General features: G+C 48.3%; 1 protein-coding gene across 1 annotated transcript in view; it reads right to left on the bottom strand.

Moving 5' to 3' along the window:
- The window catches only part of THSD4 (thrombospondin type 1 domain containing 4), a 149,568-nt gene that overhangs the window by 89,710 nt on the left and 38,873 nt on the right, over nucleotides 1–20,985 (bottom strand). The window contains 1 exon segment of the mRNA XM_061558524.1: nucleotides 512–648. Within this exon segment, the coding sequence (XP_061414508.1) occupies nucleotides 512–648 (137 nt within the window).

The following is a 20,985-nucleotide window of genomic DNA, read 5'->3' as shown; positions in this document are numbered from 1 at the left end:
TCGTGTAAGTCTACAGCGCCAAGGCCCCACGCCACAGTGATCACACCGCACACAAAGACGTTCACAGCATCGTGGCCGTCTGGAACGCTTTTCCTACTGACACTAGGAAGCCACTGGGAGCTATACACTTTTAAATCTAGATTGAAAACACATTTCTTTACAACTGCTTTTCTGTGTTTCGTTTGCTGTCCTTCGCCCGCCACACCTCCGATTAACACGGTTGGCTACGTACGGTGCAAAAGAAGTTAAACATGCACGCACGTACGCACGCATACACACACAGCGATGAAGTCACGCGAAATCCGGCCGTGGCCTTCGCACGGCACGAGCGCACAAACTGGGCGAGACGCGAAGGAGCACTCTCTCGCATTCCGCACGGTGCAGGCGCCACAACGGGCCTGCGGCGCGCGGCTGTGAGCGCATTTAAATTCCAGCGAGAGGTGCCCGTGCCCATCCCGGACGGCGCGAGGGGCGTGGGGGGGGGGCGCGGGTGGCGCCTGCCCGACCGTACCTTGCACGTGCCCTCCATGCAGACGTCGTCCGAGCCGGGCTCGCACGGCGTGCCGTCGGTGGCCCGCTCCGCGTGACGCACGTAGAAGCGGTAGCCCACGGCACGGCAGTTCAGCTCGCACTTCTGCTCTTCCCGCACTGCGTCGTCGCGCGCGCGGCAGGCAACGGACACGGGAGGGGGAGCAGGAGCAGAACAATTAGCGATGAGCGTCGGTGCCACACACCACCGCTGCCACCAACCGAGCGTTTACATTTGCTGTTTGTGCTTTAGCGTCGAGCCAAGCCCCGGTGGCGGGTGTCCGTGATCGTGTGCTTTTGGGGGCGAGGATTGATGGATCATGAAAATGTGTAAAACACCAAAACACAGGAGATGGCAGCACAGCAAGTGGATTGAATCCATCTATGGACACCTTCGAGTGTCATCTTCTCTTCTGCACGGTGCACTCTGGCTTCCTCCCACATAGCAAACATTCATCAATGGAATTGGCCGACCATCCCAATAAAAGAACCTCCGCAAAAGAGGAGGTTGCCGCACTTAAAACACATTTCGTGGCCCGTGTGCGTGGATGGTCAATTCGTGCGCGCAAAAAAATGTCACGTCTCGTTTTTTTGGGGTTCCACCGAGTCGCGGCTCTCCCGTGTTTACGGAACGATTCGCGCTCGGGAGAAGGGGGGAACAGCGCTGCCTCTGCCGGCACGCAGGGGCATGCCAGCAATTGGGGGGGGGGGGGGTCACCCTAGAAACCCCGCCACTAATAACCTGGCCTCACGCTCGCCACGGACCCCCGGGGGGGGACAACAGGGGCCCTTGGACTCGTGCCAGGCGTCAAGTAACGTGAAACAAAACGCCCAGGGCCACGCCGAGATTTTTATAAATCCTTGTCAAAGAAACGCTCTATTCGGATATAAACCCAGCCCCTGCTCTCCAATCGCTACCCCCCCCCCCACCTCCTCCTAGACAAACACCCCCCCCCCCCCCGCCGGCACACACTAACGCTCCACTACTCCCAAATTCGCACCTCAATGGGGAATGATCTCCCGTTTTCACGGTGCACTTTTCTATTTGTACGTGGAGCCCCTTTGTCATTCCACCGCTAGAAGAAGGCCTCCCCAGGACCATACTTCACCACGCCGGTGAGTGAAAGTTGGCAAAGGCGTTTCTATATATATGTGTGTGTGTGTGCAATATTCCTTAAAAAGTAATATTTTAGACCACTTGTGAATCCACTGTTGGGTGAAGGCCTCCCCAGGCCGTGTCGGACGTGAGGGCTGTCTGACCATACTTCACCACGCTGGTCAGTGTGGGTTGGTGAAGTAGGGGAGCCCAGACCGGTTCACACATCACACGCCACCGATGTTAGCCACGGCCGGGAATTGAACTCAGGTAGGCCACGTTTATAATGCGCCGCGCGAACCACTTCGACACCGTTTCCCCATACTCTCTTATTTTTAGAACATATATAAGTTACAGAGGCAGGGCTATAAGGTGACATTTATTACGTTTCTTTGCACACAATAGCCTAACGTTTAACAGACTATTTGGAATGGATAAAACTACATAGGTGATAAAATGCTTGGGAAAACAAGCACCATTTATCTTGGCCCGTGCCACCGGCCTGAAAGGACCAGACACATTTCCAGCAGTGAGCATCCCTCACACCACAGCTTCTAAATATCTGGCTCACCGTGCTCATCTGATTTTGTGATACGAGCATTTCCCTGAATTAATGACGGCTCGTAATCAGCATTTGCTTAATGTCGCAATTTGTCGCCAAATCGCTCAATGCGCTTGGCAATAAGGTTTGATAGGGCAGTGATCACGCGGTAAATCAAGCTCGTTTGTTACAACCTGGCATTGTGTTTAGCCAGATGGTGCACATTCCATATTCAGAAATAATGTTCGTTCGACAGAAAACAGGTCAGCTCGGATGAGAGCTGAGAAGCACGTGGCCCTGCATTAAACTCTTAGTCGATGTGTTGTGGTTTATGTCACACGTAAAACTGCCATAGTTTATGTCACAAGGACAATTTTTTTTGTAATCCTCGGTAGAAACGTTTTATGAAAATTGCCCACAACTTATTGTCCAATGAGGATGTGAAAGCCAAGCATGGACTCCAGCAGAAATAGAACAGCCGTACCCACCCACCATCGCTGCCATCAACACACGCCCATGTAATTGTGCATATAATATCGCAGTCGTCACACCAAGGAAACTCCGGAACACTGTGCTTAAGCACAGAACTGATTCCCTATTTTTGGATTTTAAACAGATTGCTAAATATTTTATGTTTTTACCAGGTGAGGCCCACTGAGATTTGTTTTTTGTCAGAGGCAAACTGGCCACAAATGATAGCTCAACAAAGTGGTCTTTCTTAATTTGGAGCTTTCGTGACTGCAGGAATTACTATTTGGTTCTTTCGGTAAAGTCACGTATAAAGATCAAATAATAAATTAAATAATAGCATACGACGTTTCGATTGCAACACAAGCAATCATCATCAGGTATAAATGAAATAGCAACAACAATCTAACCAGAAAACTATAGAAAGACATATAAGCAGACAGATATCACCAAGATACATAGAGAGAGAGTAACACATAGGCACCGAAAGAACCAAAGAGTAAAGTGGTCTTTATCTTGTGGAAACTTATAGCAGCCAAATATTCTAAATGGATGTTTCTAAATGCGGAGGCAAAAACCGGAGGAACCGGAGAAAAATCCACGTGACCATGGGGAGAGAGACATTCAAACTCTAAATATACAGGTGTCAGGGTCGGGATCGAACCCACGACCTCCTGTATACCAGGCGAGGGAGTTGACGTCTCGCCACTGCGGCGCCCCTAAACAGATGCTTGAGCTCTCTGCAAAATCTGGCATAATTTATCGTTGTTGTCTCAACACCTGCAGCGAATAAGATCCGCTTTTGCATCGCGTACTTCCCTTCCTGCTCGCTTCCTTACCGCACGTGTACGTCGCACATTAAAGTGCGCTCCTATCGTAATCCCATACATTCGTCGGTGTTTCATTTCAGCCGGCTCACAGGGTGCGTTTTAGTCGTAACGCGTTCTTGCCAGAGAAGAACGTGGGTACATTCCTGGGACATCAATACTCTTCGCTTTAAAATGTCACTCTTAAATATTTGTTCAACTGTTTTTTTTTGCCTTATAAAACACAAAGTTCCCTCTTTTTAAACGTATTTCAATGTTCCAATCGGCTCTTCACATGTAGACCAATGATTAATAACGCTCGCCACAATAGTCACTTAACGCTGCTATACAATGGGCAATATACGGCAGGCTGATTGTTTCAGGCAATGAGCCCTGCCTTGCAATGTCACCTTTGAAGAAGGCCATTGGTCAACAAAGTTACTGATTGCCCAAAATATAATTCCGTTGCAAGGCACGTTTTCGGTATATGACGAGTGCTTTTTTTCTTGCTATGTTCTCGACACAATTCCACCCGGAGCATGCACTGCCCGTTAAGCAGTAAACTTCCAAAGGCCTTGTATCAGAAAACACAAATGATCACACAATTGTGTCTCCATTTGCAAATGCCCTTTGCACTCTCTTTGGAAGAAAAAAAAACGCTTGAAAAAGGAAAATCCAGAACACCGCTTTCTACACGTTTGCACATTCTGTTCGGATTAGCCAACCTAACTACTGTAATTTCAAACCCTCGGGTTAAATCAGCTTAGAACACATTTCAAATATTTCGAGGGCACAACAACTAAATGTGTTGAGACGGTTTAAAAAAAAGAAAAACAGCAGTAGCTTCACTTGGGGAGTGAGTGGGGAGTACATCAGGAGACCGTTTGTGCGATATTACTCATCAATCGACATGGGAATTCCACAAAATACCAGCATGCACGCACACACGCACGCATGCACAAGGTCAAATATTTTAGCATGAGAAAGTGACCATACAAACGACATTAGCTGCTTCGGTGATGGATTTTTTTTCTTTCTGTAAGTCCACTAAGCCTAAAAATGCACAGGCCTCTCAGTCGGGAGGGCACGTGGAGTGCCTAGAAAAGCTTGCACAGTAAAGCATACTTATTAAAACTTCCATGTTTTTTTTGTTCTTGAACGACATAGAGCTGCTGCTGCTGGTGGTGGTGTTTTCATTGTGCCACCATTGCCCATTGGCAACAGTTTAGAGGGGACAGTGAGACGCGTCGGAAAGCTACGGTCGTGCGGCAACGGGTGAGAGCAAGAGTTAGACGCGATGTCAGTGTTAGGGTGAGCGATGATGTCAGGATTAGTGTGAGCTAGGATTTAGAATGAGGGTTATAGTCAGGGTGTCATGGTCAGTGCATACAGGTGCAGCCCTGCACTTTTTTGTTCGTGCCACTTCTGGAGAAAGGGCCTCCACCAGGAGGACGCTCGAACTCCCCTGGATAGAGCCCCAATTGAGGGCATGTGGCCTCCTCGTCCAAGCTGGCCAGATGAGAGATGGGTGTACCCTCACTAGGTTATGCTGAAGTTTACGCTCCGTTACAATGGAATTGAGTTTGCTTTATAAAGCACTTAAAGGAGAACACGTGAAGGTGGTGTGCACAAAATATGTCCATTACGAGATCGTAAATTAAGGGGGCCGTTACAGGAAGAGGAGGCAATAATGGAGGGGAAAGGATTTGACTACACGGTAGCAGCGGGTCATGAGATGCAGAGGAAAGTTTTGAATCCTAAACTTGAAAACAGGCACGAAATCAGGCTGTACGGATGGGCCCGAGGTAGCTCCAGACAATGCGGGCAGCAGCAGCAGCAGCAGCAGCAGCAGAAGAAGTGGTCAGACTGTGTCAGGGGAGCACCTGAAGGGGCCGGGCGTGAGACTGGTACAAGGAGAGGCAGCTGCAAGCAAAGGGCGGATATTAAACAGATTTATATGGTAACCTGACCCAAAATAATAGGAATAATATGATGCAAAATGTAGCTCATTATTAATTCACTGCCTCCCCACGCCTTTAGGTTATGGGAGTTGGGAGATCATCCTATCAACTGCCGTACCGACAGAACGAACCTGACGCGGTGACCTCTGGGCCATGCGTCCAGCGTGGCTAGCCACTACACCGCCTCAGTAGGAATAAGGGTTGGGGGGAATCAAGCGGACGTCCACGGATCAAGCCTTTCTGGAGCGCGTCGTCATCGTTTTCATCGCTGACGCCACCCAGCGCAACGATGCCCACGCGCCGCTCGTGCCAGGGCCCGGGGCGCCGGCTCGCGATGCTCGTGCCCGGGCCCATCTCGAACCAACATCCCGCTGCAAGAATGCCGGCGTCTGTGCGCGTGTGCGCCGAGCAGCGCTGCAGTTACACGCCCTCGGAGCCGCCGTGCCAAACGCTTAGCGGCCTGGGGGAGCGCCGCACGACTTGCCAGACGTAGTCTCCTCCGTTGTAGAACATTTCGCTCGATTGCCAGGCCTTTGCGTTGCGTGTCATACGTGAATTAACGATGATCCGTGGCGGTCGTAAATAAATGAAATTATTAACTCTGCCGTGGAATTCATTCATTTAAAATAATCTGTAGCACTGAGATATTGCCGTTATAAAACATGGTCTATTCAACTGAAGAAAAAAAAAAGTCAATGCGACCCCAATGTTTAGTGAGGTATGGGCAGAGATAATGTGGAAAAGAATTCCATGGTCATGTTAAAAGGGGAAACATTTTTAAAAGAGGAAATTGCGTATTTATTGCCACGCCTGGAGAGGGTTACAGCCATCTATTTGAGGACACTTCACGTGGTCAAAGAAAAACCATAAAACGTTTACACCGATCACACAGAAGCTGGCCACACTAGGAGTGAACCGAATAGCGTTTGTAACTATTGTAATTAATATAAAATACCTATTTAGGTATTTTGTCAAATTAAAAACTAAATTTTTTTTTTCGATTTAAAGCTTTCGTGACTGCAGGGATTCATCTTCTTGGTTCTTTCGGTAAAGTCACGTAGAAGGGAAGTAATACAATAATAAAAACAAAACATAATAAAATAATTCTCACAATTATTTTATTATGTTTTGTTTTTATTATTTTTTACTTTACCGAAAGAACCAAGAAGATAATTTTTTTTACTTTTTTTTTTAAAAGCTACGAAGCCTCTATCCCCCTTTGGGTCTTCCAAATGAAACTCGCTCGCTCGCTCGCTCGCTCTCTCTGTGCCTCCGTGCGTTCCCGGTCTCTTTGTCTCCCTCTGTGTGCCGTGTCTCTGGGGGGAGCACATAGACGAGGGAGCGTAGCGGCACAGAAAAACAATTCGTTTGCCCGATCACCCTCACGCCTCTTCACCGCACCACTCACATCAACGCGTCATTAACGTTGTCGGACGCGTTCAGACACGTCCGATTCAAAGCGCGACAACAACAACAACATAACAGGTCTCGGGTTCACATTGCTCCGAAAACTCTGCGAGGTTTTTGCCGTGATGACTTAGGCAAGCACGTGCAATTAACTGATTGCCTGTGAGTGCACACTGTCATCGTGGTTTTACGTGGGGTTGCCGACAGCCTCTGATTAATGTTCGCGGAGTTTCACGCGGCAGGCGCTGTCGGCTTTTCAGCTGCGTGCGGGCGAAGCGCTTCTCTTGACGACAAAGAGGCACGACAGCGCCGGGCGGGTTTGCATGTGGCACCCACAGTTTTGATTTCCGCAGTTCTCCACAGTGGATGTTTCAGACAGTGACAAATTCAAGCCTCGACCGTGAGGTGTCCCCTTGAGATTCTGATTAATTGTTTTGATTACTGCTTGTGGTTCGACCCCATGGATAGATTCTTGGCCGAATGGGAGATGTCGCCCCATACTTATTTAGTTACTTATTTTCTAGCACGCGACTCGATGAATGTATGGTGATCAATGAAATATTTGCAGTGCTACAGCCCAACCTGGTTGTCATCGCCTAGATTTGTAAAATCTGTAAGTTACCTACAAGTAGGAAGTTCATACACTTCATAAAAGTTACGTCCTTCTATTTAGATGTTCAGCGTATTTTTAAGTAGAACATTATGACATCGTTCACAATAAACGTTTTTGGGTTAAATCGCCTTATTTATAAATGTGTAGTAGCCCTCCACCACCCGACATGGCCAATCAGGAAAAAAGTGTCACGTTGACAAAAGACAAATAGTTCAATACTTTAGCCCACCAGTGTGCAAATTGCCCGATGATGCTGGATGTAATTACCAGCGAAACGTCGTACTCAAAAATTGTAAATGTTGTGGATTCACTCTTCAACACACCGGTGGGCTACAGTAGTGAACTATTTTGTCTTTTGTCAACGTGACACTTTTTTTACTGATTGGCCGTGTCGGGTGGTGGAGGGCTACGACACATTTATATATAACGCGATCTAACCCAAAAAAACGTTTATTATGAATAACATTGGTCGCGAAAGCCTACGCGTTAAACATTATGACATCGTGGCTGCATCGATGAAAATGAACAAATACCATTGCACAGGGTTTCGTGGGTGTGCTGTGTGGTTCTCGGGTTGTAACCGCGTGTGGTTCGGCGCTTCGCTTCCTACAGAAGCTCCCGGCGCGAAACGTCAGACATCGTGCCGAACAACACGCGGTTACGACCAGCCAAGAATTGTCGGATAATCGTAGAATAGTTATATTATTTATGTTACTGAATTTTTTTCCCCCCGACTGGTTTGGTGCCTAGCAGCTGATGATGGTGGGGCAAAGCCAAACTAAATATTCCCATGCCACTCCCAAAAAAAAATTCTTCATCGCAGAATATCCCCTGCCGCTTCATAAACACAACATCCTTAACATTTAATACTTTTTTTGTTGACAAAAATACCAAATCACGTATTACCCGTGCCGCTTCGTTCAGGAAATGGCCAAACATAACAAAAATCGCAACGCCGGAAAAATAGTTGACACCCGCCGACACTTTCCTGGACGTTATGACAATTGTTGCAAATGTACACACATACCATGCACACACGTGTACAGCCCTTGTACTCATCACCCGCGAGATGAGGGCCTCCCTTTGCCGATCTTGTCACAGGGGTTATTTAACCGTACTTTACGCTGGTCAGTGCGAGTTTCGTGAAGGCACGAGAGCATAGATGTTTCGAATATGCAGTACAACAACAAATCGTTCTGTCACTGCCCTCTGCTGACCACCACGTAGCACAGCCCTGCAAAAACCTATGACAGGGGTGGGGAACGTACAAGGCCCGCGAAATCATTTGGTGTGGCCCTGCCAAGGCAACCGCAGGTGGGACTCGAAATTCAATAAATCTAGGAGCAAACCTGGAAAAGCAGTTGCGAGTAGCAGCAACATCATCAATACCAGCGACACGCCTCACCAAAGAGAAGCAGTTCCAGCCATCGCATTAGGGGGTGAGTTAATTAAATGTTTGACCAAATATAACGGGCTAATTTTGTAAGTTGATAATTCTGTATGGCCCGCGAATGATGTTATAAATATCCAAATGGCCCTTACCAGGAAAAAGGTTCCCCACCCCTGACCTGTGAACCATTTGTCGTACTGTAGACTCACTCATGAAAAGCGAACAAAATGTAACTAGATGCGCAACGACCTTGAATTCCTGACTCAGTTTAATTACAGGACGTGTGTGTGTGTGCGTATTCAGCGCACGGGAACTCAAGATTCCAAACTCTAAACGCGGAACAAGGGGATGATTTTTCCGCAGCCATTGATGCGCGAACTTCCCACGTTTAATAACGCGCGGTTTTACATTTCATTGACTGGCATCGTCCCCGAATCCCATTCAAGATACTTCCCATAGGATGCCCACTCTGAAAGTAAACTATTTTAAAACATTTTTAAAAATGAATCATAACACGTAGGCTTTCGCGATCAATATTATCCACAATAGAGGTCAGAGAATGATTGCGGGATGATTGTGGAAGAGACGTTTTTCACAGGATTTGTCCGGGAAAATCGTTAAAGGAGCATTTCATTATTGATAACACTTTCCCATACACTGTTGTGTGTCTGTAAATCTGAAATATTTAATTCTCAGAGCCAGAATTTAGCCAAATTAAGTACATAACCAAATTTTATGCGTTATGTTTGAGAACCCGTTTAAAATAGATATTTGACGAGGTAAAGCCCACTGAGCTGTATAGCTCTTTTTCAGAAGCGATCTGCCCACAAATGATAGCTCAACGAAGTGGCTCATCATCGTCACGTGGACATTTATCACGGCAAAATGCCCTAAGCGCATGCTGACTCCAGATGTGGAGGCATACAACCCGGAGGACCTGGAGAAAAATCCACGTCATCACGAAGAGAGCATGCAAATGTACAGGCATCAGGGTTGGGGTCGAACCCATGACCTCCTGTATACCCGGCGAGGTAATTAGCAACTCGGCACGGTGGCGCCCCACGTATCCCTTCGTGAAGCAGAGCCCTGTGCGCGGGATTTCGTGACAGGGACAGGCGCTGAAAGGGACGTTTCCCACACACAAAGTAGCCAAAGAGAGCGCTACGTAACCCTAACGCGCCATTCATTAGTCACGTCGATCAGCAGCGATGAATTGCGCATCGGATGTGCGCTTAGTTTGCTAAAACAGACGAAGCCACAACCCGTTTGAGAATCGGTGTCAGGATCGCGTTGCCTAAAATGAACGTTGGGAATCTTTTTTCTCATTTTTTTTTTTATAAATGTTTTTACTGCAACAGGAAGAATGCTTTTGAATGAATGGACTTTCAAACACGGAGCCTGTGAGTGTGACTGAACAGAACACGTGTTGCCCAATCCATCCCCGTCGCTTGACACGCCCGGCTGTGAATCTTGACGTTTGCCTGAACTTACACTCATTGCTTTTGTGTATTTTGTCACTCTTTAGGTTCTGGGTTGTCTCCTTGTCGTGGTAGAGAAGCTCGTCTTGCCTCCATCACCCAGCAGGTTCAACCATGCCAGACTGGCCAAAGGGTGGAGGACAGACGAAATGGACAACCCCTGGTCCTCCGGGTTTGGGGTTGGGCGTGGGGCTAACAACCTCACCACGGAAAAACCGGAATTGTTATGGAGACTGCAACAGGAACATATTTTAAACGGCCATGGGCCTGTCTTGGGGTGAAGCAGAGAAAGCTGCTAAAGACCGTCCGGAATGGCTTGGGCTTGTTGCGACCTTATGCTCAACAGGGAGTGAAGAGGGGTAAGTAAGTAAGTTAGGATTGATTCCTACAGTTATGTATGGTACGTTGTAAAATCCCCAGCGCTATTGAGACGTCTGGCCAGTGTGGATGGAGTAGGCCAATGTCCTCTAGAAGGGCTCTCTATAGCGCCTTCTAGTCGAGGTCGCTTCTCTCAGCAGTGGTGTGAGCAGGCAATGCAGGGCCTGAACCTGTACCTCTCATGAAAGAATAAAGATTTTAGTTCCGTTTTGCTTTCACTCTCAAGAAGTTATGATTGCTCTCTCTCTCTATACACAGTAATTCTACTATAATCACGAGCAGAATTATCATTTTGAACATATTTTGGGCCCTCACCTGAATATTTAAGGTGACTATCTCGACGTCCTCAGCCTGAGTCGAAGAAAAGGTGGCTGTAAAATCACATCTCCCGAGAGCGGACACAGTGTACCAGTTGAAAGGGTAAAAACCTATTACTATATTTTGCCACTGGTAAAGGAGATCTCATAGTGTAAATGTTTACCCCGAGCTCTCAATACTCTGATAGTGCGCTGTTTTTGAGTTGTACGCCTTTTGGCGTTATCTGGTCCAACACCAATGGAGACTAGGCTCTAAGAAAAGCTGTCTCGGGTGTGGACCAATCAACTTCAAGGACAGTACATATTATTATCAGAGTTGTTTCTTTTTGTTTGCATTTTGAGTGCTTGTGTTGTGGTTATTGCAAACATGATGCCTCGTATGAAGGTGTCAGTTTTTGTACCAGTTGAAAGGGTAAAACCCTATTACTACTACACGAACGCAACACAAACGAGAGACGCACAATCCAACTCAGTGGGGGCTCCGTAGCTCCAGGTTAGAGGCGCCAACAAAGTCCATCTCGGGTTTTCCACGCTCAGGTGATGAACGCGTGCAGGTGATTTAATTGAAAAAAACTGGAATGCACCAGAAGCGGCTTCGTTTAACAGAGCTTTCTCACACAGAGACCCACAGCCTCAAAATCGAGGCCCAGTGACTCACAAAGAGAGCACAGACTAGCACCAAGACCCATAGCCTCACATATAGACTCAATGAGAAACTTTAATATGCTGCTAGCGGCTTCATCATCGGTTCAACTTGCTGCCCCCTTACTATCACCTCAGACTGGGAAATCCAATATGTACTTTTCAGGAACCTACTTAAATTGTTATTTTGAAACCTCAGCCACTAAGTACACTTCATATTCTGTAATATTTAAAAAAAATCGCATTTCCCTTAGCGCATAAGGCAACTTGCTGCATATTGCACATGACTACTTTAAAATGCAACTCTGCACGTAATTTTAATATCCTCTTTCTCCAAACACGCTGACCGCCACTGACATGCACGCTGTGAGTATCCCGCCAGTGTAAGGGGGGCACGTTGGAAAAACAAATATTTCCCCGTGTAAGGCGAGAGGAGGGAAGAGGAAGGGGTGTATTTTCCCACTGAACAAAGCTGCTCTCTCTCTCTCCCTCCCTCCCTCTCAACTCTCGCCTCTCTTTCCCCCGCGAGGAGGGCACACAGAGAGGGTCGTTAGCGGTGCCCCTACCTTTGCCCGCAGTCGGCAGGCGGGATTGAGAGGGGGGGAAGGGGAGAGTTACAAAGACAAAGATCCCCCGTGTAGGCTTAACAGACTGTTGGGCCAAGTGCTGTTAGCGAGCACCTATGAAGGCCGGCACGGTGCACGAGGGGGTCGGTGGCCAACACCACGCCCGGCCGCCTTTGCCTCCCCAAGTGGCGATGTTTGCACACCGCACCAGGTGGTCATTTGAGACTGAGTCGACCTAGGGGAGGCGAGTTACTCACATGGAGCCACATTCACTGGCCGCCCCCAATCCCCGATGGCCGACTCACCGCGTCACCCTTCCCCGCGCTCAGAAGTGAAAGGGAGAACTTTGACGCTGGCTGTATGTGTTGCGCACGTTTTATTTTCCTCTCTCCCCAGACATCGATGGCCCAATGCGAAGTCCATTTCCAGCGCACGCGCGAACACCTCCCTCCCGAACGGCCCTGATGGGGGCGGGGGAGCGCGTAGCGTCGCAACGACATCCACATTTCACGTCGGCACGTCCCAGTTTCTGTTACGCTCGAGCGAAACGCTCAAAAGTGTTTGCAGGACCGCCGCAGCAGAGGGCTTCGACGGCGGGAATGGGGGTTTTTCTTTTTTCTGGCCCCAATCTTTTTGCCAACGATTAGCCCTCGAACCCCCCTCCTGCCTCCCGTGCCTCCTAGTAAATGGATTCCACGTGTGGGAACCACCGACCGGTCTGAGCGTGGGGACAATGCGCCGCTTTCTGCACGGGGTCGTCGAGTTGTAACGTCGTACAACGCTCAACATGCGAACCTCGTGAAAAGTTTAACTAAGTATAGAATCCGAGCAGAGGGCTGCAAACTTGGCTTTTAATAGCTTCCAGAAACAACTTGGACGCGAGGTAGTTCAAAAACGAAAAACTCTCCACTCACATGCATACACAAAAAACAGAGACAAAAATCCCCCGAATAGCCTTAACAAACTGTTGGGGCAAGTGCTGTTCACGAGCACCTATGAAGGCCGGCACGGCACACGACGGAGTGAGTGGCCAGCACCGCACCCAACCGCCTGTGTCCCAAGTGGCGATGTTTACACATCGCACCGGGTATTCATTTGAGGCCGAGTCAACCTAGGGGAGGCCCAGGACCGGTTCAGATAATCGTCACTCGTGTTGGCTGTGAGCGGGAATCGAACTGGGGTCACCAAGTTCATAGCATAGCGCACTAACCGCTACACTACGGCTCCCTATACATACACACACGCACACACACGAGCAATAATGAGAGAATTCCAATAACTTTGCGTGTATTCGGTGACGAGGACGGAAATGGAGATGACCGTGCGGTCAAAGATCACTCGTAAATGTGTCCCAAAGTGTCTGCTCAGGAATGCTCATCTCCTCCCCTGGTTGGAGACCCAGTGCTGAGACACAATGTGCCCACAGGGTCACACTCTGCCCCACGCTGCGCCACGTCCACTGTGGATTTACTGCGCGCGAGGTGCAACTTTGCGGCAACATCCTCTCTGCGTTGGAATTTCTACTGCGTAGGTTTTTTTTCCGCGGCTGTGCCGGGGGGCGCTCTCCGCGATGCGCTTCTCGGTTCGTGCCGCGCGTCGGTTCGCGCGGCAGCGACGTCCCTCGGCGTTTCCCTCTCCGTGCCGCGAAGAAGAACCTCCTCCCGGCACGTGGAGCGAACAAAAAAGTCGAGCGGCACGGCCCGAACACGCTCTCGGGGAGCCGTAATTTGTGTTGAACCCAATTTTTGCATATCTCGCTCGACGAAAACATATCGTGTTCGGCAAAATCGTCGGCAAAAAAATCAATTCCAGATGAGGAGCTACAGCTGTTATGATTTTTTTTTACAGTTATTAGAATTCCTTCACATTTTCTGCGTGCATCTGGTTGTGGGGTTTAGTTTATTTGAGAATATATTTCCATACAGTAGTTTTACTAGAATATTTCCATTGAGCGTGCCAACGCAGGATTTTTTTTGCTTGCACATTTTGCATCAAGTCGATATGAAGTTAATAATTGAATCAATCGATCAATTGCATTGCTTTCAACATTCGACAGCCCGCTGTTGTTCATTGTCAATATATTTTTAAAATTAGAATTGATTCACCTCCCAATTGTCGCCCAACAAAAGGAAATTTCTAAATCGTTGCATCATTACGACGCGGTTTAGTTGATTACGAATTTCACCTTCGACATTTGTGTCTCAGACACGGACATACAGCGGTCAGCATTATGCAAATGGTGCTCAGATGTTATTAATGCAGTGGATGAGTGATTTCCTGTGAAAATCTGCAATCGGTCAAAGGAGTGTCACGGGTGCCAATGTTAATGCAGTGAAGCTTCTAATTTAGAGCAGATGTGAGGATGTTCTAGTTTTCATTTTCTCTCCGACCTATGCGTTGCCCTTTCTGTATCTCAACGAAAATCCAAGCATGTACCTCCTTCGTATTTGCCTGTTGAGAAAAAACTAAAATAAACGGGTTTGGACTCAACAAACGGTCTGTGGTCAAGACTCAGAGTGACATCAACTTCCTGTGTGGGAGCTCGATGGACTGCTGCATCATGTGGATCTCACGTGAGGGATGGTGACGGCTTGAGTAGGCTTTCGTCCAGAAGTGGATAGATCATGGCTGTCGATGATAATGGAGCGATTTGGAAATTGCACCTAAATATTCAGAATCGGAATATGTATTTGTATTGGAGGAATCTGATGAGCGATGAAGCTTTTTTTCTACAGATGTTCAATAGGGGCAGGTCAGAGCGTTACGACAATATTACCCTCTGGCAGAGTGAATCTAACCAAATATACCAAACAAACTGGTCCATTGTTCAGCACAGCGAGACACACACACACTGACCACTATGAGGCTATTACACCAACCCAAGTCACCTTTCCAGTGATGACAATGAATATGTGCTTTTCTTTCTTTTTTTAAATAACTTCCCTCTGACTTGAACCTCCCTCTGATGTCTGCAAGCTGAGCGAGCCCTACGCAAGAGGTCAGCAAAACCTGTCCGCGGAATACAAACACCACCCCCTCGCCAACCCGACCGCAAACCCACAGGGGCTTTTGTTGGCCCACTCCACGAACCCACGGACGCTTGGCACCAGGGTGTGCGTGAGCCAGTCGACACAACTGACGGGACCACGGGAAAACAAGGCGACTACGCAACCCTCCTCCTCCGACTTCTCCGCGTCTCCTCCTCCCGCTCGCAGAGCCGCCACGCCGCACACGCACGGCACGTGTTTGCCCTGCGCCTGGCAGATTAGCGGTCGGTATCCATCACCTGCCATACCGAGTGCTTTTAAGAGGCAGGTCGAAGGGGCCGAAGGTCAACTCTAAGGGTAAACGACTCTTCCCTCGGAACAAGGAGCTCTCTTTGCTCACTGCGGACCACACACACACACGCGCACACCCACTGCAAAACATGAGCCGTGACTCAAATGAAACCTTCAAGCGTAGCTTTCGTCACGGTGACGTAGCGTGGCTGGCATGGGACCTGGTGCACTGAATGAGATGGGACCCCCACTCATGCCTGTCCAACTCTTCGTAAATAATAATAACAACAACAACAACAACGCAGGAAAGCTGCGTTGTGTCCGAAGACTCTCTTTCAACAGGCTCCTGCTTCGGGATGCTTGGCCAATACAAATTACATTCTATGGGAGGAAATCGGAGGACCCAGAAAAAACCCATGTACAGAACAAGGGCAAGAACATCCACACTCCACGGAGCAAGGCACCCAAGTCAGGAATCGAACTCAGGCCCTTCTCACCGTGAGGCACAACTGTTACGACTTTGCCCACCAGCCCGCCACGCCCACCACAGCCCGGGCCCCCCGTAGGGCACCCGGGGCAGTTGCACCGCCTGCACACCCAGTAGCGAACGCCGCTGCCTCGACGCCGGCTCGGAGGGTCACGTGCGCCGAGAGCTTCGGCTATACTATTAGTTTTTTCGGTAAAGTCACGTAGGTAAAATATGAAATGAAAATTAATAAAAATAAAATAATAAAAATCACGACGTTTCGGAGGCAACACAAGTCTCCGTCATCAGGTGGGACCGTCACAGCCAGATTTGCAGCAAATCGTCGTGATTTTTATCTTTTTTTTATTAATAAAAATTTCATTTTGTACCTACGTGACTTTAGCGAAAAAACTAATAGTATGAATCCTTGCAGTCACGAAAGCTTCAAATCTAGCTTCGCCATAACCTGGGAGCTGACGATCACCGGAGTCGTGCCATGAGCGCGCGTCGACGATTACAAATATTTATTTTCCCACCCTAATGGACGACTCCACAGTGCCGCTTAATCCCAACGTATATTTTCCAAGCGTAAAGCAGCCAGGGCCGGGGTGATTGCAACAATAAACACATTTTCGCGCGTGTGTGTGTACGTATATATAAAATGTCCAAGGTTAATAGGAGCAAAATACTCATTAATCTTTATATTTGGCTGGATGCTGAACACGCCGATGTGTGTATAGATAACAGATAGAGCTCTGCCTTTCATCACTAAGTGGCGACGGCAAAAACACACAGCGCTTGTGCCAGGCTTGGTGCGGACTGAGGCAAAATAGAGTGAAGGTTCACCGAACGAGGTGAGCGTACAGACAACAACAACAATAATGCAAATGTATAATGCGCATTCCATCCTAGGATAGCAGTGCGCAATGCATGAACAGCAGGAAACTCAAACAGAACCAGGGCAAGCGACTAAACTAAAGAGTGAAGGCCACTTTAAAGAGACGGCGTTATGGGTCAACAGAGTAGAGTGATGAGCGTGTAAACACGGCATGCACGCACACGAGCACACAAACGCACACAAAGGCCCTTCCCCCCGATTTAGCCGAAGAGACCTGCTGGCGCGGGCGCCGTTAGTTGAGCACAAAGTCACCGAGGCGCGCGATGGGGCAGCAAGAATCGCACCCACGTCCAGACGCCGTCGTCTTTACCAGTGCGCGCGTTAACACGCCGTGGCAGTGAGGCGGCACTGAGGGCACACCTGGATCACACGGATGGGAAACAGGGACGTTGACTGAGCCGCACGGCACGTCAGCTGGAATGTGCCACAGAGCGGCAGTGGAGAGGGGACCGTGCGTCGAGTGACGTCGCAGGCGACGAGAGGAACACGTGAACGAGAGAGAAAGAGAGAGTGCGTTCTAACACGAAGGCTTTCGCGACCACGATTATCCACAGAAAAGGTCCATGATTGTAGATGTTGTGGGGTTACTCTCCAACGCACCGGTGTGCTGTACTAGTAACGAACTGGCATGTACTGTTTACGTGACAAGCCTTAACAAATTGGCTGTGTCGGGTGGTGGCGGCTTTAACGACGGATTTATATTCATGCGATTTAACCCAAACCCCTCTGTTATAGGGAGAACGTGCAAGTCAGAGACATCGCATTGACCGAGAGCCCTTCATCTCGCAGTGAATAGATCATGGCTGCTGATGACGGCGATGATGAAAACGCACCCGAGTCTAGGGGAGGATCGGGGTTCAATTACGATTTATATTGTGCGTGCTCAGGCATTTAAACCAGGATAGCCAGGGATGCAGCAAGAGTTCACGGACCACTGGGCCAGGGGTCGGCAAACCTACGGCCCTTAAAGAGCCGCACACTCACGGATCTTTAAGGGTAACTCCGCGACGTTGTTTATGACGGGCCACCGTCTCATATTCACCACGTGGTGCGTTGCAGCTCTTGAAAAATGGAGTGTTTTTTCTTTTTAAACCGAGTTCGATAAAAAAAAAATGGCTCCTCTTCTCATTCTTGTTGCCGACCCCTGCACTATGCTAATACCAGGAAGACAACAATACCCATAGTGCCATACAGATGGTTGCGAAAGTGCTGTTAGTAAGCACTTATTGGAGGCCAACTTGGCGCACGAGGGGGTGGCGTCGCCAGCCTCACCGCATATGGCTGCCCGCTGCTGATGTTTAAATGCCACACCAGCTACTCATTTGAGGCTGAGTCAAGCTAGGGGAAGCCCAGAGCTGGTTCGGCTATAACCCACCACTGACATTACCTGTCACGCTTACTGCCCCCCGACCCCCCCTTATCTACACAAACAAACGTACGGCTGGACTGTGTATGTGCTTGGCTCAATAGAACATCCACACATGTGTGTCGTCTCAACCTCGTGGGGCTCATCAGCCTGACACAGCCACAGTGGTCTGGCCAAACAAATGTTCCACTAAAGTCTGTACACATTGTGAGCCCACTTACTCAAGACACCGTAAACTTAGCAGAATTTCCTTTTTTTTTCCTTGGACGATGATTGACTGCCTAATTTACTCTATACAATAAATATACCCAGTGTTTCTGTGCAACGTCTTGAGATGTGGTTGCGTTTGTATGCCATATCAGTCGAAATTCTCCATTGTATTTGGATGCTACCGTAGAGTAATTGTTAGCACACTGGGCTTGCAGTCCAGGGAGTCACCGGTTCAATTCGATCTCTCCCCACGTGGTCGTTGAAGCAATTTAGCAAGTTTCTTAAATCCTCCCCATCAGCACCTTTGTCCTCCGAGCAGTGCCAAGGGTAACTCCGAAGGCCGCCTGCGTGTTGGGGTAAAGTGTGGGGTTCCTCCCGCCTCTTCCAAAATGTCTTGCATCGTGCGGAAGAGTAGGCCAAACACCGCGTACACGGGGGAGACCCTCGAGGGCTCCCTCTCGCATGGCTGCACTTGAACCTTGACCCTTAGATCCATTGTCTTTTGCCACCAGCATGGAAATGTTTTCGATGGCCGAGGGGAGTTGTCTCGACGAAAAGCAATCCAGCGCGACGCGCATCCTAGCCGGGACGCGCACGCGCGCCCGCACGCACGCACGCACGCAAGAAATAACCGCACGTGTTTCTTATGAAAAAAATTACTGGATGTATGTTTCACTTACACGTGTTTCTTCTTTGTGGTGTTTGCGGTCAAATATACTAATCACGACGTAATGCTACTTGACGGACCGGAACGGCGTTTTGGTAAAATGCCGAGGTAGGGCATATCCCCCCAGAGAGAGAGAGAGAGCTGCGTGATGATCACTCTGGGATTCCTACACTAGAACCTTTGTGCCACGTGTCAGCCAGATGTGATCGCAGTCATGCACAACGCCTACCTGTGCCCTTCTCCGCTATTCAAAAGGTAAAGGCGGAACCCTGCAATTGCACGCTCACTCCACTGTCGGTGGAAGGGTCTACGCTAAAAGGTCGCTCTACAGAGCCCCACTCCCAGTGGATATTTTGGCCTACTCTTCCATGCTGGCCAAACGTGTTGGAAGAGGTGGAAGACGCATGCTACCCCCACCACAAGCGAGCTGTCGATCTCGACGACTTGTGTGGGTACCCATTTTCGTGCTGGGTGGACAGAGGCAGCGGGCGGGGGGGATTTAAGATATTATGCCATGCAGGGAGATCAAATCGAACCGACGACCTCTGGATTGTGTGCTAACCATGACACCATGGTGGCCACCCTCCCTGATTTAAACACGTATTATTCACATGACAAACATTGCCAAAATACATATTCATTGTGAAATTCTATAAACAGCAATTTTAATTCAACAAACTTCTACTTACTATGATTACAAATTGAATGATAGAGTTTTATTTTTAAACGTACCACATCATGATTTCCATTGCCTAAAATGCTAATTCTTGCACGTATAGAAAATCGTAACATATTTCCCCCTTTAAAACACAAGGGCCTACCTCCCCATTAACTTGTTGGCAGGAATTGCATTACTCACGCACACACACAGATGTCGCAAATTGAAACAAGGCTTGGCTTTACAGAATGAATATATACAGCTGTCGAGATGAGACGTTCTCCAGAAAAATTCTACATACATTGGGACTGGTATGACCGTGTTTCTGCAGAAAGACCGATTGCGTAAACCTTCATGGTCTATTACCTTGTCAAAACTCTGAATTCCATGAGTAGTGGAAAAAAACTAAGAGCTGCAGTCTATACGAACACACCAAGTAGTCTATAAAACTTGTAGAAATGTGAACCTCATGTTGTAAAAGCAGAGTGATAACGTGGCACTGTAAAATATGAATCATGATTAAAAAAATATTAATAACCCTCTATCGATCCACTGCCGGATTATGGTCTGTGCCTTGGTGTGTCCGTCTTGGGGGTTGTTTGAGCAAACTTTACCACGCTGGGCAGTGTTGGTTGGGAAAATGGGGAACCCAAGACGCGTCCAGGTATCACTCTCCGCTGATATTAGCCATGGAAACAAGTAAACCCGTAAAAACAAAGTTTTTCACTCTAAATCCTTTATATGCGTGGCATCGGGGCGGCTAGAGTCATCTCGTCCTCTGGCTTGAGATGGCTGCCACCTATGGGTCAGATGATTGTCTGCCAGTATTAAGCAATTGGTAATTACATATTTAATTTGTTTTCCCTAAACAGTGTAAAATTTAGGAAACATTTTTTCACGAAAATTAATTGTCACACACAACGAGTCTGTGTGGAAAATGTCAGCTCGATTGGATCACGGGAAGTGGGTTAAAAACGAGCGAAAGATTTGCACGGTCCTAAGCAAGCAAGCGAACTTAATATAAAGGATTTAAAATGTATTCTCCTGTGGAGGACGCGGGGATCGATCCCGCGACCTTTGGCATGGGAAGCGAGGGCGCTACCAACTGCGCTACTCCGCCACGGCCTGTGGAGGGGTTACGCTCTGGGCTCCTACTCTGTGACGTTCAGCCAAAGCCATGAATGAGTTCTATTTGAATAAATGTAAAATAAAAAAAAATTGCCTCAAAAGTGTCAAATTTTGGAAAAAAAA

This window comes from Lethenteron reissneri, chromosome 24 (assembly GCF_015708825.2).
Source record: "Lethenteron reissneri isolate LAM-NWPU_2019-01 chromosome 24, ASM1570882v1, whole genome shotgun sequence".
Classification (NCBI taxonomy): domain Eukaryota; kingdom Metazoa; phylum Chordata; class Hyperoartia; order Petromyzontiformes; family Petromyzontidae; genus Lethenteron; species Lethenteron reissneri.
This window is presented reverse-complemented; position numbering and strand designations above follow the sequence as displayed.